The 21,714-nt window shown below is 53.7% G+C and overlaps 1 protein-coding gene across 2 annotated transcripts in view; it reads left to right on the top strand.

The window, feature by feature from the left end:
* The first annotated feature begins 5,235 nt into the window (after positions 1 to 5,235).
* The window catches only part of SLC2A1 (solute carrier family 2 member 1), a 29,827-nt gene continuing 13,348 nt past the window's right edge, over positions 5,236 to 21,714 (top strand). Inside the window, exons 1-2 of one of the 2 annotated variants that reach the window (XM_029066169.2) lie at positions 5,236 to 5,402; positions 13,582 to 13,674. In XM_029066169.2, the coding sequence (XP_028922002.1) occupies positions 5,385 to 5,402; positions 13,582 to 13,674 (111 nt within the window). In that variant the 5' untranslated portion in view covers positions 5,236 to 5,384. Of the gene's footprint in view, positions 5,403 to 13,578; positions 13,675 to 21,714 lie in introns of both variants that reach the window. The other variant, XM_029066168.2, reaches the window with a different exon arrangement.

Below are 21,714 nucleotides of genomic sequence, written 5' to 3'. Positions count from 1 at the left end.
CGTGGGACAACCTGATCCCCTTGTATCCCCCCAGCACTTAGAACACTGCTTTGCACATAGTAAGCGCTTAACAAATACCACCATTATTATTATAGGCTGGGACAAGGTGACTGATTGTTTTCAAACCTGTGGTAATGAGCTCCTGTTTGATGTGGGGTGGAAAAGCAACCGCTGGAGGTTCTTGAGGAGCGGAGAGACATGGACTGAATGCTTTTTTAGAAAAATGATCCAGACAGCAGGGTGAAGTGTGGACTGGTTGTGGGGAGAGAGAGGAGGCTGATGCAGTAGTCAGGGCGGGGATAGACTAAGTGCTTGAATAAACATGGATGGAGAGGAAAGAGTGAACTTTAGCAGCCTAGAACTTCAGGAGAAGCAGCATGACTTAGTGGACAGACTATGGGCCTGGAAGTCAGAAGGACCTGGGTTCCAATTCCGACTTCGCCACGTGTCTGCTGTGTGACCTCCGGTAAGTCACTTCACTTCTCTGTACCTCAGTTACCTCATCTTTAAATGGGGCTGAGAGTGTGAGCCCCATGTGGGACGGGGACTGTGTCCAACCTGATTAACTTGTATCTACTCCAGTGCTTGGCACTTAGTAAGCGCTTGCCAAGTACCATAATTATTATTATCATTATCCGAGGCAGGCGAATCAGAATAGAGGCAGAGACGGGGGCGGGAGGGGGGGTTGAGAAAGGAATGGAGGTGGCAGGGGAGGGGAGAAGGAAAAGGGGAGATTTCCTGGATCCACCCTGTCCCGACATCAGTCTCTGTCACCTCTCCCCTACAGCCACTAGTAGGGCAATGATTCTTCCTCATGGGTTCGTGTGATCAGATAAACTCCTTCTCCACCAGCCACCTCACAGACCAGCCCAGCTCCAGCCCATAGCTCTTTGGCCTCCAGTGGCAGGTTGAGGTCTAGGTCTCTTCCGTTGCTCCTGACTTCTCTCCCTACCTTACCTGGTCTCTCCATATTTCCATGGCCTCGGCCTCCCCGTGCTTTCCCTGGCCTCTCCTTGAGGATGGCAATCGAGTGATTCATTTCCTCCCTTTCCAGTTCATTCCAAATCTAGAGTAAAGGTCTGCTTAGGCAACTAATGGAACTGACCTGAAGCTAGGTCAACCTTTCCCTTCCAACTACTTCAGACTCCCGGGATAAGTGAAAAGTCAGAGGCACCAACCGCCACCACTTAGGTAATGACCTGCAGGTACGCAGAAACACCCTACTCCTTAATACCTTATCCAGGGTGGTCCTTCCCGACCCATTCAATACCACAGCCACCTCAGAAGCGGCATGGCCTAGTGGATAGAGCACTAGCCTGGAAGTCGGGACCTGGGTTCTAATCCCAGTTCCGTCACTTGTCTGCTGAGTGACCTCAGGCAAATCACTTAACTTCTCTGTGCCTGGTTCCTCATCTGTAAAATGGGGCTTAAGACTGTGTGCAACCTTATTAGCTTGAATACCCTAGTACAGTGCCTGGCATGTAGTAAGCATGTAACAAATACCATAAAGAAAATCCGGCACAGTGGATTTGAATTGCCATCTCTTTCAATCCTCCAGGCCAGCACCCCCCACTTTGCCCTTCTGCCCCCTGCAAGACACACCCACAGTCCTGGGAATTTTAAATGCTGCACATTCCAAACCTCAATCCCAATTCCTATTCGCCCTCCCTCAGCTAGGCCCCTCGGGCTGACCCGAACCACCGCACGCCCCCATTAGAGGTAGGATTTGTAGAGGCCTCTCTGTCTCAGGCTGAAGAATGGATGGAAATGATAAAAATAGCAATAATGTACCTGCTAAGCACTTACTGTGTGCCAAGCAGTGTACTAAGCACTGGAATAGCTACAAGATAATTAGGTTGGACACAGTCGCTGTCCCACCGGGGGTTCACAGTTTAACTAGGAAGGAGTAAGATTTAATCTGCCTTTTACAGATGAGGAAATGAGGCACAGAGCAGTTAAGGTCTCAAAGCAGATAAGATGGAGAGACAGGAATAGGTCCTCTGACTCCAAGGCCATGCTGCTTCATTTCTTCAGCTCCCAGCAGCAAACACTCACAGTGTTAGAAGAAAGTAATGTCTGTCATCCCCCGTCTAAACTGCTCGTTGAGGGCAGGGAATGTGTCTGTTTATTGTTACTGTGTACTCTCCCAAGTGCTTTAGTACAGTGCTCTGCATATAATAAGTGCTCAATAAATACAACTGAATGAATGAAAAGAAGTAGCATTCCCTCCCCTCCAGCACCTCAGTCATTTGCTTGCACGCACAGGGAGTAGCAGACACTCAGCAACGTCTGTGACTCCAGGCATCCATGCTCATTAAATTCATTTGGCCATATTTAATGAGCGCTTACCATGTACAGAGCATTATACTAAGTGCTTGTGAGAGTACCATATAACAATAAGCAGACACATTCCCTGCCTAAAACGAGCTTACAGTCTCCTAACACTCCTCCCTTGGCAAAGTCTGAAATCATTTGAGTCTGGTCTTTAGGAGGAATTGAAGTCTGCAGCCAGGACTCAGCCATCCCTGGACCAGAAGTGACTAAATGGATGAACCTTCTCAGAGGGTGTGAAGAAGTTGTTTTGGGCTAGCCTCCCTTATCTACTCCTGCCACCAAGACTCAAGAAGGGAGAAAGGTTTGTGGGGACGCATCCGGGAAGAGAACCTAGGAATACTGACTACCAATTTTGCTGGTTTGGTTTCTGTCAAATTCATTCATTCAATTGTATTTATTGAGCGCTTACTGTGTGCAAAGCACTGTACTAAGTGCTTGGGAGTGTACAAAGCAACAATAAACAGACACATTCTCTGCCCTCAACAAGCTTACAGTCTGGCGGGGGGGAAGGCATTAATATAAATAAATAAATAAATTATAGATATGTACATATATACATGCCAAAGAATGGCAGGCAATGGGGGAGGGAGTGAACCCCATGTGGGACAAGAGACTGTGCCTGACATGATTAGCTTGTATCTTTGCCAGAGCTTAGAACAGTATATAGAACATTCATTCATTCAATCGTATTTATTGAGCATTTACTGTGCGCAGAGCACTGTACTAAGTGCTTGGAAAGTACAATTCGGCAACAGATAGAGACAATCCCTACCCAGCAACGGGCTCACAGTTTAGAAGGGGGAGACAAGACAACAAAACAAAACAAGTAGACAGGCATCAATACCATCAAAATAGATAAATAGAATCATAGATACATACGCATCATTAATAAATAGTAAGGACTTCGTCAATACCACAATTATGAGTAGTATTATTAGAGGGAAGGGACTGGAAGCTCATTATGGGCAGGGAATGTGTCCACTGATTCTGCTATATTATACTCTCCCAAGCACTTAGTATACTGATCTGCAAATAGTAAGTGCTCCATAAACACCAATGATTGAGGAAGGAAGGAGCAGCCCCTCCCCTGGAGCTCGAACAGAAACACTGCCTTTGGCTCAGGGTTCAGCCTGATCCAGCAGTGAATCAATCAATAATATTTATTAAGTGCTTACTATCTGCAGAACACTGTATTAAGGACTTTGGAGAGCACAATCGAGGAGGTAGTAGTAGCAATTCCTAGATCCTAGTTGCACGCGTCACCTGGCTAGGGAGAGAGTGGGGCTGCCTCTAAAGGGCCAGAGTCACTTCAGTCCATTTTTCACTCTGCTGCCTGGATTATCTTCCTACAGAAACGTTCAGGGCATGTCCCCCCATCCTCAAAAATCTCCAGTGGTGGCCTATCAACCTCCATATCAAGCATAAACTCCTCACTCTTGGCTTCAAAGCTGTCCAACTCCTTGCCTCCTCCTATCTCACCTCCCTTCTCTCCTTCTATGGCCCAGCCTGCACTCTCCGCTCCTTTGGTGCCGCTAACCTCCTCACTGTGCCTCCTCTCGACTGTGCCGCCGTTGACCCCTGGCCCATGTCCACCCCTGACCCACCTCCTACCTCTAGCCTGGAATGCCCCCCTCTTCATATCCGCCAAATGACCACAGTTCCTCCCGTCAAAGCTCTACTGAAGGCTCACCTCCTCCGAGAGGCCTTCCCAGATTAAGCCCCGCTTTTCCTCGGCTCCACCTCCCTTCGGCATCGCCTCGACTCTCTCTGCTCTACCCTCCTCTCCCTGCCCCACGGTACTTGTATATATAGGTACCTATCTATAATTCTATTTATTTACACTGAGGCCTCTTGACTTGGATTGATGTCCGTCCCCCCACCCCACAGCACTCACATGTATATAGTTATCATTCTATTTATTTATATTGAGGCCTTTGACTTGTTTTGATGTCCCCCCTTTCCCTCTGTTCCCCCTCCCCTCCTGCCTGCTTCTCTACGATTGAATGAACGGATGAATGTCTGTCTCCCCTCTCCTAGACTGGAAGCCCAGTGTGGGCAGGGACTGTCTCCCTTCATTACCCAATTGTATTTTCCAAGCACTTAGGACATCGCTCTGCGCAGAGTAGACGTTGGATCGATTCGATGGCATAAACGAGAAGCAGTGTAGCTCAGTGGAAAGAGCCCGGGCTTGGGAGTCAGAGGTCATGGGTTCTAATCTCTGGCTCTGCCACTTGTCAGCTGGGTGACTGTGGGCAAGTCACTTACGAGAAGCAGCATGGCTCAGTGGAAAGAGCACGGGCTTGGGAGTCAGAGGTCATGAGTTCGAATCTCCGGCTCTGCCACTTGTCAGCTGGGTGACTGTGGGCAAGTCACTTTACTTCTCTGTGCCTCAGTTCCCTCATCTGTAAAATGGGGATTAAAAAACCTGTGAGCCCCACATGGGACAACCAGATCACTCAGTATCTGACCCAGCGCTTAGCACAGTGCTCTGCACACAGTAAGTGCTTAACGAATACCAACATTATTACTTCACTGCTCTGTGATCTCATCTGTAAAAGGGGGATTGACGGGGAGCGGGACAATCCGATGACGCTGTATCTCCCCCAGCGCTTCGGACAGCGCTCTGCGCATAGTGAGGGCTTAAGAAATACCGACATTATTATTATCAAAATCATTTTTATTATTCTAAATACTATTGAATGGAATGAAGGAGTGACTGAATGAGGGACCTGGGGACCGTCGGGGCAGCCGAGGCTCAGTGCCCCAGGGCCCATCGGTGTGCGGGGGGGGGGGCGAGGCGGGCACAGGCCGGGCCCCGCCTCCAGGACTGGACCCCCCCCCCCCCCGCCCCCTCCGACCCCGCCCCCGACACACCCCTATAAACCTCCCCGGCAGCCCGCCGCGCACTCGCGGCCGCAGGCTGGGCACCGTGCAGGGGGGCAGCCGTCCAGTCGGGCCCTGTCCGGGGCACCGGGGCATCGCCCTTTTCGGCCGGGGACGCCCGGGGTTCGGGCGCCGACGAGGCGCAGCCCGTTGCGGGGGAGAGCAGCATGGAGTCGACAAGCAAGGTAACTCATCCGAGCTGGGAAGGGGGGGCGAGGACCGATGGACCTGGCCAGATTGGGAGGGAGAAAAGGCAGGCGAGAGCTTTCCGGGAGCCAACCCCGCCTCCTGCCCCCGGGGGTCACCAGGCCCGCAGGTGCCCGCGGGGCAAAGCGGGTGGCCTCGGGGAGGCGACCCCTGCCCCCGACCCCAGGGACAGGGGAGGGCACGGCCTGAAAAGTAGTTGCCCCTATTCCTGCCCATCAGCCCCGCACAAAACTTCCCAGACGGTGCGGTTGAAGGACTCCCAAGTCGCTTGGGGTGCACTCTCCCCAGCGCTTAGGACAGTATTCCACACCCACAGTGAGCCCTCAAATAGGATCGATCGATTAATTCACGCTGGCTGCGAGCTAGGCTTTGGGTGCTGCGTAAATGCCACCCGGGAGAAGTTTTTCTCCCTCCAAACCGTCGCTTCTCAAGGACGGGGGAGAGGGGCCAGTCCCTTTTGCGGGTCCAGCGCCATTCTGAAGCTGCGAAGGGGTCGGGGCCGGTGCGGGAAGGGAGCAGGGAGTGTGAAGGCAGGGCAGCGGGACGTCAATCGCAAAGTGGCGGCATCACCCGCCAGTCCGAGCTGGAGGGGGGGGGGGGAAGGAGCAGCCCGGGGACTGGAGGAGGGAAGGGGAGAGGACGGGACGGGGGGCTTGTTCGGGGAAAAACGGTCCGAAAAGACTTGGGGAAAGGCCGCAGAGCCCCTTTGCATGGCCCCTTCTTCAGAGTGATGCCTGTCTACCCGTTTTGTTGTCTGTCTCCCCCCTTTTAGACTGTGAGCCCTTTGCTGGGCAGGGATGGGCTCGCTCTGTTGCCGAACTGCACTTTCCAAGCGCTCGTTAGACACGGCACCCAGTAAGCGCTCAATAAATACGACTGAATGAATGAAGCGCGTTTGGAAAGCGCGAGGGGACAGTGGGAGATGGAGAGTTGAAGCCCATCAGCTGTAGGCGCCATCATCCCGGGGAGGGCCGGGGCCGGCAGTGGTCGGGGGGTGTGTGTCCCACGCCCCGGGGACGGGCAGGACCGGAGGGCCGAGGAGACGGCGGCCATGGACGCCCTGTTGGTCGCCTCCCTGAGGGGCTAATGGGGCGGGGGGGGGGGGGGGCGGGCCGCTCCACATGCCCGCCGGCACGCACGCACGCACGCACGTGGGGTGGCCCGGTGCGCGAGGGAGGCCGCACGTCCCTCACGGCCTCCCGGCTCGCGCGCGCGGGGGAGAGAGAGGGGGCGCCCCGCCCCTCGCGCCCATCAATCGGGCGGGAAAGAGCCGTTGGGGGCGCGCGCCGGGGGCGGGGCCCGCGCTGATTGGTCGGAGCCGCCTCTGGCCCCGCCCCTAATGGGGCGGTGCGCGCGCGGGGCTTCGGCCCAGGCGCGCGCGCCCGTCGCCTCAGGAGGGACTGGTTGGGGGGGGGGGGGGCGGGCGCTGAGGAGACTTTCCCTTCCTAGGGCCCAAACAAAGGGGACGGAAGAGGCCACCGCACGGTTACATCGGTGCGGGCTTAGCCTCGGGCGGCTAGGCTCCTCATCGGGCTCGAAAACAGATGTTGGTGTTTGTTTGTTAAGCGCTTACTATGCGCAGAGCCCTGTTCTAAGCGCTGGGGCAGATCCAGGGTCATCAGTTTGTCCCACGTGAGGCTCACAGATAATCCCCGTTTTACAGATGAGGGAACTGAGGCCCAGAGAAGTGAAGTGACTCGCCCACAGTCACCCAGCTGACAAGTGGCAGAGCCGGGAGGCGAACCCATGACCTCTGATTCCGAAGCCCATGCTCTTTTCACTGAGCCACACTGCTTCTCCACAGGATGGAGGGCCCTTCCTCACTGAGGCCAACCCAGTATGGGCGGCCGCAGGGGTTTCCCCCATCCTCTGACACACGGGCCTGGGCAGAACGGCCTGCTAATACTAATGATGATGGTGGCTTTTGTTAAGTACACCTGATAATAATAATGGTGGTATTTGTTAAGCACTTACTATGTGCAAAGCAGTGTTCTAAGCGCTGGGAGGATACAGGGGGATCAGATTGTCCCACGTGGGGCTCACAGTTTTAATCCCCATTTGACAGATGAGGTATCTGAGGCACAGAGAAGTTAAGTGACTTGCCCAAAGTCACACATCTGGCAAGCGGCAGAGCCGGGATTGGAGCCCATGACCTCTGATTCCCAGGCTCTTTCCACTGAGCCACACTAAGTGCTTAACAAATACCGCAATGATTATAGTGTTAAGCACTGACTATGTGCGGAGCGCTGGGGAAGATTGAAAATAAGCAGGCTCCACGTGGGGTGCCTGCTCTAAGTAGGAGGGAGAGCAGGAATCGAATCCCCGTTTTTCAGATGGGGGATCTGAGGCCTGAAGATATGAAGTGACTCGCCCAAGGTCGCACACTAGACAAGTGGCAGAGCTAGTTAGAACACAGGTATTGAATCCCCGTTTTTCAGTTGAGGCCCATAGATATGAAGTGACTTGCCCAAGGTCACACACTAGACAAGTGGCAGAGCTACTTAGAACACGAGTATTGAGTCCCCGTTTTCAGATGAGGAATCTGAGGTCCAAAGATATGAAGTGACTTGCCCAAGGTTACACAGTAGACAAGTGGCAGAGCTAGTTAGAACACGAGTATTGAGTCCCCGTTTTTCAGACGAGGGATCTGAAGCCCAAAGATATGAAGTGACTTGCCCAAGGTTACACAGTAGACAAGTGGCAGAGCTAGTTAGAACACGAGTATTGAGTCCCCGTTTTTCAGACGAGGGATCTGAAGCCCAAAGATATGAAGTGACTTGCCCAAGGTCACACAGTAGACAAGTGGCAGAGTTAGTTAGAACACAAGTATTGAGTCCCCGTTTTTCAGACGAGGGATCTGAGGCCCAAAGATATGAAGTGACTTGCCCAAGGTCACACAGTAGACAAGTGGCAGAGTTAGTTAGAACACAAGTATTGAGTCCCCGTTTTTCAGACGAGGGATAAGAGGCCCAACGATATGAAGTGACTTGCCCAAGGTCACACAGTAGACAAGTGGCAGAACTAGTTAGAACACAAGTATTGAGTCCCCGTTTTTCAGACGAGGGATATGAGGCCCAAAGATATGAAGTGACTTGCCCAAGGTCACCCATTAGACATGTGGCAGAGTTAGTTAGAACACAGGTATTGAATCCCCATTTTTCAGGTGAGGGATCTGAGGCCCAAAGATATGAAGTGACTTGCCCAAGGTCACACGGTGGACAAGTGGCAGAGCTAGTTAAAACAGGTCCTCTGATCCGCAGGCTGGTGCTCCTTTCACTAGACCATGCTGCTCCTCCCGGGAGCTAGGATCCTGAGCCCAATTCAGCTGAACATACCGGGAAAAAAATGTATTTATCGCCCAGGTGTGTTCTTCATGGCAGAGTGTCCGCTGCTGGGTCGAGCCCGGGCCGACCCAGGGCCGACCCAGGGTACGTTTGGCAAGTTGGTTTGGCAAGTTGGTTGAGCCGTGGCTGCCTGTGCCTGAAACTGCCCTGAGGGGAAGTGTGTTGTGTCCCAGCAGCAAGGAAGAGTTGCTACTCAAAACTTGGACTGGAGACAGGTGACCTGGTTGCCAGAAACATTCATTCATTCATTCATTCAATAGTATTTATTGAGCACTTACTATGTGCAGAGCAGTGTACTAAGCGCTTGGAATGAACAAGTCGGCAACAGATAGAGACAGTCCCTGCCGTTTGACAGGCTTACAGTCTAATCGGGGGAGACAATCTCCCCGTGTTCCTCTGACCCCATCTCCGACCTTCCTGCCCCTCAGTGACCTCAAAACATTATAGGAAAATTGGCTTCCTCCTTCCAGCACCCCACCCCGGGGCAGGCCATCCAGTGAATTCTCTCATCCCCATTTTGCAGCCTTGCGGAGCGGATTGAGGGGTGGACAGGGCCCCCCGGGGCAGTGCTGGCCCTCGGGCCACCAGTGGAGACCAAGCCTGAGCCAAGTCCCAGTGGCCTCACCATCCGTCATGGAGCCTGCATTTCAGAAACCCACTGGAGCCAGCGGTCGGTCACCTCCTGTTGGCAGGTCACCGTTGGTTCGGTGATCCCCAGAAGTGTTGGGAACTTTCTGGGAACTTAGAAAGCAGCTCTCCTGGGCACCTGGCTGCTCCACAGTTGGGGGCAGGGCCTTTGGGAAAGCAGGTTTGCTTATCCCACGGCCAGAGGGGGAAAAGACTGCTAGAGTCTTACTCAGAAGGAGGGCTTGGGGGCATAATGATGATGATAATAGGGGTATTGTTACTAAGGAGCTAGGACCCTACTAAGCTCTGGGGTCTTGTATCGGGTCTTGTCTTATGCTGTCCAGTCCTCTCCGACCCATAGCGACTCCATGGACAACTCTCTCCCAGCAGGCCCCACCTCCATCTGCAATTGTTCTGGTAGTATATCCAGTTTTCTTGGTAAAAATACGGAAGTGGTTTACCATTGCCTTCTTCCGAGCGCTGGGGTAAATGCAGTATATGCAGATCAGATATTGGGTTGGGCACCTAGGGGGAGTCCAAAGGATGCAGATTGGTGAGCTCAGGCTGGGGAGGGGAGCCTGACCAGGAGGAAGAACCTTTCTGACAAAATTTCCCTGCAGCTGGTTAGTTCCCCTCCTAGGCACCTTGGCTTTGCTCCTGGCCCTCTGAATCTGCCAGAAGGTAGAGAATCCATCCCACTCTTGGGGCGGAGGAGGAGGAGTGGGAAGTTGGGCATTTCAGACTGAATGTGGCCTTGTCCCCCATGGTCCACCCCCGTGTCGGAGCCGGCCCTGCCCCGAGCAGGATAATAACTGGGGTGAATAGCCTTTCAAGGGAATCCAACCCCGGGACCAGGCTCCCCGAAGCTTTGCCCCGAATCCTGGGGGAGATGGCACGAGGAGAAAAGCCCCTCAACAGCCCGCGACACCTGGTACCTGGGAGAGAGCTGGTTCTCCATAACCCGGACTCTGCCACGGATTAGACACATTCCTGTGGCTGCTTCTACAGCCTGTCCTGCCCAGTGTGGCACGCACTGCCGCCGAGGGCAGCTGAGGTGGGAACTGGGGCTTTACCCTGATGTGAATGTTACAAAGCTGATTAGTAACTTGTAAAAAAAAATCGGGGCCCAGCCATCAAGCTGAGCTGTTGGGAACCAGATAATGAGCTCATTGAAGGAGGTGTCCCGCCACCGGCCAGGCCACCAAAACAGATCACCAATTGTTACCTCGCGCGGCTTAGGCTGGCCAGACAAGAGGGGAGGTGCTGCCAGCTCGTGGGGGCAGGGAGCGGTTGCATAAACATTGGGATTGGGTTTGGTAACCAAACCAAGCCCTGACGTGGGCCCCGAGCGAGCAGAGGCAGAGCCGACCTTCCTCTCAGCTCTGGGGAAGGTGACTCTGGATTTTCTTTCCACCCTCTCATCTCCTCTCCTCTCCTCTCCTCTTGACTCATCTCCTCTATGGGGCGAGTGGCAGGAGAGAGAAGAGGAGGAAGATTTGGGGCAGGAGCTGCTGTTGGCATTCTTCTGAGGCGGCTGTTTTCTCCTTGAGCTCAGCAGCCAGGAGGATTTGGATCACAGCGGCCTCTGAGCCAGAACCTTGATGGCAGGAGGTTCAGACTCCCACCTCAAGACCTTCTGTTTTTCTCTCGCAGCCATGTGATTTTTTTTTTTTTTGCCCTTTACACGATACGATGAGAGAGGGAAGAGAACAGTCCTGTACTGTACTCGGTGTTTCTCTGGCCCCTTTCTGCCTTTCCAGGAGCTTGAAGTCCTTTCAATATTCATCAGCCTCTTCAACAGCCCCCCGAGGGAAGGGGAGTGGGGCCAGGATGACTCTTTGCCCAGTTCTGGAGCTCAAGGCCACGTGGTCAGGGACAGGTTGACTGAGAAGAGAAGGCAGGAAGGAATCCCTCAGAAAACCAGTCTTCCTGCTAGGGGGATGGGGAAGCTCTGATGCTAGAGGTCACATTTTGGACCCCAGTTTTGGACCCCAATCTGGGGGCTCACCCCCCCCCCCCCCAGATTATTGACCCAGCTGTCCATTGGGAAGGGAAAAATGCATTCGACCCTCGATTTCACAGAGGCTGATCAGGATGCACTTTGTATCCGGGATTGTCCCGATCCTAGACGCCCCCCAACCTGAGTCCACGAGTCCAGGACCTGGCTCAGATTGGCATGGTCCACAAGTGGGTTAGAATCAGAATCGTGGGCTATAAAGAGCCCACTGAAGAGAGCAGTGATTTCTGAATTATCCAGTACCCAGCCCATCAGAAGGCTAAAACTGTTGGCTAAAATGGGATCTGGGGACTAAACTGGGTATTTCTGGCAGGAAGAAGGGAATGAACAGGAGAAATGATGATCAGGCAGCAGCAGTGATGGGACACACAGATGCTCCTAAAGTTCCTCTGGTACTGACATCGGAGAACCCAGTGGATCCATGGCCAGGGATAATGAGGAATTATTGATTGATCGAGGGTAGTGGAATTATTGATTGACGGTAGGGATCAGATCTTCTCACATACCCAGACTTTGACGTGATGCGCAGTGTGGAGGGAAGGTCTCAGACAGGTTTCTGAAGCAAGTGATTTTCAGCTACAGAGAAAGTTCAAGAAGCAGTGAGGCCTAGTAGAAAGAGCACAGGCCTTGGAGTCAGAAGGACCTGAGTTAGTAATAATAATTATAGTATTTGTTAGGCGCTTACTATGTGCCAAGCACTGTTCTAAGCGCTGGGGTAAATACAAGGTAATCAGGTTGTGCCACATGGGGCTCAAAGTCTTAATCCCCATTTTTTCAGATGAGGGAACTGAGGCTCAGAGAAGTGAAGTGGCTCTCCCAAGGTCACACAGCAGACAAGTGGCAGAGTTGGGATTAGAACCCATGACCTCTAACTCTTTCCACTAAGCCATGCTGCTTCTCTTCTGAGTTCTAATGCCGGCTCCTCCAGTTGTCTGCCGTGTGACCTTGTGCAAGACTCTTTGCTTCTCTGTGCCTCAGTTACTTCATCTGTAAAATGGGGATTAAAACTGTGAGCCCCATTTGGGACATGGACTGCATCCAATATGATTAGCTTGTGCCTACACCAGCGCTTAGTTCAGCGCCTGGCACATAGTAAGCACTTAACAAATAGCATTTAAAAAAAAAAGTTAGAAAAAGAAGTTTTCTGTCTTGTCAGTTCTGCCGCCTGCTGGGTTGCACTCTCCAGGTGCTTAGAGGCAAAAATGACCTGAAATGGGTGAGGCTCTTGAGACAATAGAGGGATCGAGTGGAAAACAGATCGGTTTAAATCCGTCTGGGCTCAACCAGAGCTACCCATCGGCCATCTCCCGGCGGAGCTAAGTAGCACTTTGGAAGGCCGAGGGAGAGGAATCAGACGGGCATGTATGGGAGAAATGGGTGATAGGATTCAAATTGAGAACTTCCAGAACAGTTGCTTCTCCAGCGCTATAGTCTGGGGAACGGCCCGGAGATTTTGCAGTAAATGCTCCGGCTGTTTGGGAGGATTACAGAGTGTGATTATCCCCTCATTCAGCAATATTTTCTGAGCGCTCACTGGGTGGGGAGGAAGAGGGCTGGGTGGACATGGAGTCCCCGAAATGTTTCCAGCAATTTTTGTCCTCCCTGGACTCGAATAGTTAAATATACATAGGCTTCAGTCCGTCCCTTGCTTCCTCAATTGAAAGCCGGAAAAAGATTCCCCTACCTTTCAGCAGAAAGGTGGCACTCCCTAATAACACCCACACTTGGGTAAACAGAACTGCAGCTCCCTTCATGTCAGACTGTCTCTGCCCCATCCCTCCTCCCCCTTCCCCCCCGGCTCTCCTTGGCTTTCTCCCTCCGCTTCTTGCTCCATAGGCCACGTTAAAGCCAGAGAGGAGCCTGGGCTGACCTGAGTGGGCAGAAGCCGGGAGACGGCAGAGGGTGCGGTTCTCAAGCACGCGTGTCTGGGTTTGCCTCTTGCTGCCGCAAGGCCTGGGACCCAGAGGGCCACTTCTGGGTAGCCTAGGGCCAGCAATAGCTGGGTCCCCAAGGGTAAGGTGGGAACGTAGCCAGTGGGAGAGGGTTCCGGGGAGGTTGGGCAACAGGGGAGGCTGGCCACGCAGGTAGCCGGCATGGCAGGATACTGCCCCTCTATGGCTCCGATGCGACCCAGCCCCTGACTCTCTTTCCCTGTGTTCCCCTCAGCAGATGACGGCTCCCCTGATGCTGGCGGTGGGAGTGGCTGTGCTCGGCTCCTTGCAGTTTGGCTACAACACAGGTGTGATCAATGCTCCACAGAAGGTAAGACCCCCCAAGGCCGGCTTGCCATCCAGCCTCCCCTTTGCCGGCCAGCCGGCTCACAGTCGCGCACTCCGACCCACCCTCGGCCGGCTCCACCTCCATGCCGGAGCCCACCGCCTGGGGGAACGGGTGGATCCACCCCGGCTGGTCCCATGTCTGTCTGGGCCGCCCTCCTCCTCCTCCAGTGTGTGTCTGGCAGTGCATCCCGACCTGAAAGAAAGCGAGGTCTTGGCCTCTGAACTTCTTCTAGGATGCTCCGCTTGCCTGTGTTCTGTTTCCCCGACGGGGCCAGACCCAGAGGAAGCCGTGGTCTTGGGAATCTGCAGAAGTGGGGCCGAGGCAGCCCCATCGGCCTGGCCTTTGGGATCCTGCTGATGGGTCAACCCGATCAGGATTCCTTTCGATTTGGGCCCCGAAAGCCGGCCGCTTCTAGTTGGAGGCGCACTTGGGCGGCTCCTGGAGCCCAATTGCCAGTGCCAGCTTCCTTCCACCCCCGGGCCCCGCCTCTCCTGAGCCCAGCTGGTTGGGGCCAGCGGGCCACACCTTCTGCCCGCGTGTCGATCACCTGAGCCCCGGGGCAGCAGAGTCACTCTCCTGCAGGGAAAACATTACCCATTACCCGCAGGGAGGGGATGAGCGTGGACATTCCAACCGCTGTTAATTCGGCAAAAAAACTAGAAAATATCTTGTTTCCTTTGTCTTGCTTGCCCGCTGGTGTGTCAAAGTGGGTTAGAGCCCCCAGGGGAGAGGAGATAGGAGAGTGGGCGGCGGAGAGGTGGGGCTCCCCCATTCCGATGCCGCCACTGCCTTGAGGTGGGTCCTGGGGCAAGTCCCTGACCCATCTGGCAACAGTGGTCCTTGTTAGAGTCTGAGATTCCCCCTCATCTTCCAACATACCTCCCTCCACTCCCTCCACATGCCCTGACTAACACAAGATGATTGAGGCAGGCACCAGAGATCTGAGGGCAGCGGGGGGTCAGCCGGGCATTTGAGGAGAAAAGGAAAGTCCTTTCTACAGTCCCAGCCCCTTCAACCCGGAAGAGCCCAGAGGAACAAGCACTCACTTCTGCTCCTATCACCCCCACCTACAGTCTCCACAGAAGGAGTTGGCGTTGTGGTAGGGCGAGGGCGTAGGAATCTGGAGGCAATCAATCAATGGTATTATTTATTACTCAGTACTTACTATGTGCAGAGCCCTATACGAAGTGCTTGGGGCAATACAGTAGAACCGAGCTGATGGACACGCTCCCTGCCCACGATGAGTTTACAGTCTAGAGGGATTGGTTGATTTACCCAAACAGGACCAACAGGCCCAACAGGAAGAGGGAGAACAACGGCAAGCCTGGGCCGTGGTCTTGGCGACCAGACCCTGCAGGGATAGGTGGCAGTGGCGGGAGCCGTTAGGTTAGCTGGACCAAACAGGAAATTGGAGCTCAGAGCGGCTCCATCTAAGTGGGGGTCCCGGGCAAAGCCCAGTGCAGTAGGAGTCCAGAAACAGAGCTTTCGCCCAGCAGGAAAGGCCAAAGGTCATATCCCACCTGGAGGAAAGAGTGAAGCAGAGCCAGTTACCTGGTGAATTTGGCCATATAGGCACAGGCCTTTTCTGTCGCAACACCAGCTGGATGCTGGCCTGCATTCTTGGGCTTCCGCGTTGCTCTGAAGTCAAGTCGACCTTAGATTTAAGATGGCTCCCTAAACCCCGATAATGCTGAAAAGTAATTGGTCGATCCATTCCCCATCTCCTCAGCTTTTTGAGCCCGTCCCTGGTCTTCTGATGGTGTAAATCATTTTATTGTCCTCTCTCTCTTTCTCTTTCCTTTTCTCTGACATCCTACATCCCTTTTTCTTGGACTCAACCCCATTAGAGTCAGAACAGGAGGCGAGTGGGGGCTTGGCTTGAGCCGTGGAGACAGACAGACGAAGACATTGAGGAGAGGCCGAGAGACAGACGCCCAAGGGAAAGGCTAGCACTTTCTGTCCTAGACTCAGCTCCTTCTTTTCGTGCAGGAGAAGGGGGAGGAGGGAGGAAGTGACCCCAGTTGCCAGAATGCCATTTCTGAAGTTGCTTATGGCGTATTAGCGTGGGTGTTTTCAGTCTGGAAGCGGGCACATAGCTTGGCCTTGGTTACAGAGCAATACAGACATCTCAGGCCATCCCCCAGCTCAGTCAGTCAGTCGTATTTATTGAGCACTGACTGTGTGCAGAGCACTGTACTAAACTCTTGGGAGAGTACAGTATGGAAAGCAGCATGGCATAGTGGATAGAGCATGGGCCTGGGAGTCAGAAGGTCATGGGTTCTAATCCCAGCTCCGCCACTTGTCTGCTGTGTGACTTTGGGCAAGTCACTTCACTTCTCTGTGCCTCAGTTACCTCATTTGTAAAACGGGGATTGAGACTGTGAGCCCCACTTAGAACAGGGACTGTGACCCACCTGCTTTGCTGGTATCCACCCCAGCGCTTAGTACAGTGCCTAGCACATAGTAAGTACTTAACAAATACCACAATTATTACAGTATAACAAGCTCGGGGTGGCTTGGCCCAGCCGGAGCTTCCTGCTAGTCCCGAGGGAGGTAGTCCTGAGGGTCTACCCAGACCCAGAGACGGGGGAGAATCGGGCCAAGAATTTGAGTTTTCGTCACTACGTGAGTCAGAAATCCCGAGTCTTCTGTCAACTATCATTGAAAGTGGGGCTCGGAGTTTTCATATTCAAAGATCACAGCTGCCTCATGGTTTCCCAGAAAGAGAAGTGACTCAAATACCCGAGTGGTCAGGTTCCAGACACACACCTGGACCCACACCCAGGCCTACCATCTGACACAGGCATAGACGCACACATACACACATCCAAACTCGAATGTACAGGCAAAGATAAATTCATTCACACACCCAGGTGCAGACAAATTCAGATCTATTCAGACTCCTCCCTCTGGGGCGGCTGGGGTGATCGGGTGTCCATGATCCACAATAATAATAGTGGTGGTGTTTGTTCGGTGCTTACTATGTACTAAGCACTGGAGTAGGTACAAATCACTGAACTTGTCATTGTCTCAGTTACCTCATCTGTAACGGGGATTAAGGCTCTGAGTCTCATGTGGGACATGGACTGTGTCCAACCTGATTAGCTTGTATCGACCCCTGTGCTTAGTAGAGTGTCTGGGACATAGTAAGTGCTAAACAAATACCATTAAAAATAAGAAAAAACCCCAAGTCCCTTTTACAGATGAGGGAACTAAAACACAGAGAAGTTAAGTGACTTGCCTAAGGTCACACAGCAGACAACTGGAAGAGCCGGGATTAGAACCTGGGTCTTCTTAGGCCAGTGCTCTTTCCATTAGGCCATGCTTCTTCTCAGTTGCTATTTATTAATCGCCAGCTGGGTTTAGAAGACTGTCCTTAGTGCTTGGAGGAGTACAGTAGCATTAGACCTGATGAGGCCTTAATAGAAGTCTGCCCACCAGCCAGGGGGGTGCTTGTGGACTCTCTGTTCCACATGCAAGTTTCATGGGGAAGAGAAAGGGCTGCCTGCGTGTCTCCTCTTGGGCAGTTCCTGGCTTAGGGGAGGTCCTTCTGGCAAATGGGTGGTGGGGGTGGGAGTTGGTTGAGGGGAGAATGACAGTGAGCTGCAGTCTCGCCGTGTCCCCGCGAGCAGAGTGTCGAGCCTGAGAGAATGAGCTCGGAGAGGCTGAGGGAAATACCAGACCGGGCAGGGCAGTCAAGAAATTCCAGTTGGTTTGTTTGAGACAAATGTGTCTTAACAGGAAGAGTTGTGCATGGGAGGGGAAGGGGGGCCAGGGATCAAGTTAGGGTTGAGGTCAGATGAACCTCTGGGGGTTGGGAAAAGACAGGAGCAGCAGGATGACTTAACCCTACACAAGATAGTCACCCAAGTACATGCCGAGGTCCCTGTTTAGGTACTGAGGCAAAGGCACCCTATGTGGGGAAGGCTGTAATAATAATGATGGTAATGATGATGGTATTAAGCGCTTGTTTTGTACCAAGCACTGAGCTAGGCATCGAGGAATACAAGATAATCTGATCAGACCCAGCCCCTTTCCCACACAAGCTCATGGTTTATCCCCGTCTTGCAGCCGAGAAACCTGAAGCACAGAGAAGTGAAGCACTGTGCCCAGAGTCACCCAGCCGGCGTGCGGAGGAGCTGGGATTAGATCTCGGGACCCTGTGGTCTGTCTTAAGGAGAATGGTTTAGGAGTGGAGCCAGGTCATCTGAGGGAAAGCGGAGAAGGGATGTTAGCCAAGTAGGGATCTGGATTGAGACCTGATTAGAAGGGACTCAAAGCAATTTCTACCCAAAGCTCTTTAACCCTTTTTGAGGAGCTCAGGACGGCAGCAAGTAGTAGGACATTCTGTCCTCATCCCTTGGGTCCCCTAAAGAGTCTAGAAGCCGAAGGGAGAGGCAGCTACAGCAGTGGGGCAGAACCAGAGCTAGCACTGATGGCTGAACACTCACAAATAATGCTGTCCTGCTCAAGGTGTTGGACAGGGGACCGGGACCCGTGTGCTTGACGCTGACCGGGCTGACTGCCCCTTCCTCCCCCTGAGGTAGGGACCATGAGGCCCCCAGGGACAGAGGTCCCCAGGGAGGGGGTGAAAAGTGGGGAGGAAGTTCTGTTAGAATCCATCAGGCCCGAACCCCCAGGGCTGCCCTGAGTTGGGGAGGGTGGTCCTCGGGGGTTTCAGCCCATCCTCATCACAGCCCCCCTTCAGCCACTCCACTTCATCCAGGGAGTCCGGTACCCAGGCTGGATCTGAGCTTCCTGGCTTCCGCCATCTCGGGGGCACACCCTCGGTCCCGGCCCCCTGCACTCTGCGTCTAAGGAACCTTGGAGTGGGCATAGGAAGTAGGGGTGGAGACCCACAGCCTAGATATGCCTCCTGGACCCAGGGAGCCAGCCTCGCCAGCCTCACCAGCCCCGATGCTCTTACCTGCTTGGCCGGCTCTGGGAGCGGCCAAGGAAGCTCCTGGCTTGCAGGGGTTACCTAGAGCTGAATGCAACCGAGCAAAGCGGTAGGACTCCCAGCAGGCCCAGCTGGTTTTGGCCAAATCCTCTGTGTTTGGGTTGGGACCGTCTGGCCCGGGGCCTCGTTCCACAAGCCGAGGAGCTCCAACACATTCAGCCAAGTTGGTTCTGGGGCCCCTGAGGGCTAGAGCCTGGATTTCTTCCTTTGGGGACAGCAGCAGCACAGCTTAGTGGATAAAGCATGGGCCTTGGGGTTCACCAGGTCATGGGTTCTAATCCTGACTCCCCCACTTGTCTGCTGTGTGACCTTGGTCACTTCACTTCTCTGTGCCTCAGTTACCTCATCTGTAAAATGGGGATTGAGACCGTTAGCCCCACATGGGACAGGGACTGCGTCCAACTCAGTTTGCTTTTATCCATCCCAGCGCTTAGTGCAGTGCCTGGTACACAGTAAGCACTTTCATTCATTCAGTCGTATTTATTGAGCGCTTACTGTGTGCAAAGCACTGTACAAAATGCTTGGAAGTATAATACAGCAATAAAGATAGACAGTCCCTGCCCACAGTGAGTTCACACTTACAAATACCATCATTATTATTCATTCATTCATTCAGTTGTTTATTGAGCGTTTATGTGCAAAGCACTGTACTAAGCGCTTAATTGGGGAGCCTGAGAGTTTTGGAGCTGGAGTCACTGTGGATCTCGGAGCCCCTGGCCTGCCAGGACAAGCAGACCGCCGAGGGACACGCTCTGGCTGTACAGCCTGGGCACCAACAGAGCGTGGGCAGAGCCCGGTCTTTATCCATGCCCCCTCTGCCTTGGCACCTTTGGAAATTCCACCCTCCAAGGGAGATGCCAACGGGTGGGGAGAAGGAATGAGGGAATGTGCCAGTCTCACTGAGTGGGATTTGCTTAGCTCTGGGCAGGAATTTGGGGGAGGAGAAGTGGGGCCCTGAGGAAAGCATCGTGGCGGATGCTGAGGTATCCTGGGGGAAGAAGAGGCTGGGGAGAAATGGACCCCTCTCGTGCTCCCCAGCTGGGACAGGGGAGCCAAGGCAGAACCTGTGTTTCCATCTCCTCCCCTCCCAGCTGTTTCCCTTCGGCTCTTCCCGGTTGGAGACCGCTCCCCTCTCTGTGCATCCTGAGGGAGAGGATGTGATCTGACTGGATATTAGAGCAAGAGGGGCCGGAGGTAGGCTCAAGAGATGGCAGGCGGCGGAGGGGATTCTGCCCTCGTCCCTTGCCCTGCCCACTCTCCGAAAGGGCTTGGAGTTTTCTCCATGAGGCTGCCCCTCTGTGGCCTGGTCGCTAAGGGCCTGCCCACCACCTCCTTGGTTCTTGGTGGGGAAGGGGTGAGAGAGAGAGAGACAGCTGAAGCTGGGGAACAGTTTCTTGTGGAGAGGGTAGCTGAGAGGGACCGGGGTAGGCCACAGGGCAGGAGTCACAAGATGGGGGTCACCTCACAACTGGCTTGAATCGCAGCTTTCAAGCACAGAGCGCACACTCAGTAAATACCATGGATTGATTGATTCACGCCCTCCCTGGCCCCCCAGGTCACCTCCTGACCCCCTTCTCTGACCCCCACCCCCCCCAACTCTCTGCAGCCTCCCCCGTCCTCATTCTGGGGAAATAGTCTGTGAAAGGTCTTCTCCAAAGAATGATCAAGAATGCCCCGTCCCCCCCACCCTGCCCACACATCCACTCTCGGGCTGCTATCTGCTGAGGCCAGTTATCTTTCTGGCCCAGCAACGTGATTTCAGCCGCAGGGTGAGCCATGTGGGTGGCTGTGAGACTGGGCGGGCAGGGCAACCTCATCTATGGGTGTGGAATCAGAAGCCCATGCCATGCTTCATAATAATAACAATAATAATAATAATGATGACATTTAAGCGCTTACTATGTGCAAAGCACTGTTCTAAGCGCTGGGAGGACACAAGGTGATCGGGTTGTCCCATGTGGGGCTCACAGTCTTAATGCCCATTCATTCATTCATTAGTATTTATTGAGCGCTTACTATGTGCAGAGCACTGTACTAAGCACTTGGAATGTACAATTTGGCAACAGATAGAGACAATCCCTGCCCACTGACGGGCTTACAGTCTAATCGGGGGAGACAGACAGACAAAAACAATAGCAATCAATAGAATCAAGGGGATGTACATCTCATTAACAAAATTAATAGGGTAATAAAAATATGTAATAATAATAATGTTGGTATTTGTTAAGCGCTTACTATGTGCCGAGTACTGTTCTAAGCGCTGGGGTAGACATAGGGGAATCAGGTTGTCCCACGTGGGGCTCACAATCTTAATCCCCATTTTACAGATGAGGGAACTGAGGCACAGAGAAGTTAAGTGACTTGCCCACAGTCACACAGCCTACAAGTGGCAGAGCTGGGATTCGAACTCATGAGCCCTGACTCCAAAGCCCGTGCTCTTTCCACTGAGCCACGCTGCTTCTCCACAAATGCCCATTTTACAGTTGAGGTAACTGAGGCTCAGAGAAAGTAAGTGACTTGCCCAAAGTCACACAGCTGAGAAGTGGCGGAACCGGGATTTGAACCCATGACATCTGACTCCCCAGCCTTTTTCCATTGAGCCATGCTGCTTCATCTGGGCGGTCCCACCCCGGGTCTCGGACCTTCCCTTCAGTAGACAGGTAGCACCCTCTACCCCCAGCCCCCTCTACCCCAGCTCCCTGAGCCAGACAGGAGCATCACACAGGCTGAACCTGCAGCGACAGTAGCCTCGGGCTTGGGCAGAGCTGCTCCGGGCCAGGTTGTGAGGGAAACTGGTGCTGGCTAGCTCCATCCAGCCTGGGCTCCCAGTTGAGACCTCCATGTCTGCTCTCTGAACCGGCACTGACAAGGAGAGCCTGAGACAGACCATCCCTACCAGAACCACAGGCCCAATCATGCTGTCTCCGCCCACCATCTCTGCCAGCCCTGACTTCCACCCGCCAAGCTTCTCTCAATCCTTGGGGCCTGAGCTCCCCACCGAGCAAAGGGGGTGGTTGGCTCTGTTCCTCCTCGCAACCAGAAAGCTGGGCTGGGAGCCCCCA

Source organism: Ornithorhynchus anatinus, chromosome 5, assembly GCF_004115215.2.
Source record: "Ornithorhynchus anatinus isolate Pmale09 chromosome 5, mOrnAna1.pri.v4, whole genome shotgun sequence".
NCBI lineage: Eukaryota > Metazoa > Chordata > Mammalia > Monotremata > Ornithorhynchidae > Ornithorhynchus > Ornithorhynchus anatinus.
This window is presented reverse-complemented; position numbering and strand designations above follow the sequence as displayed.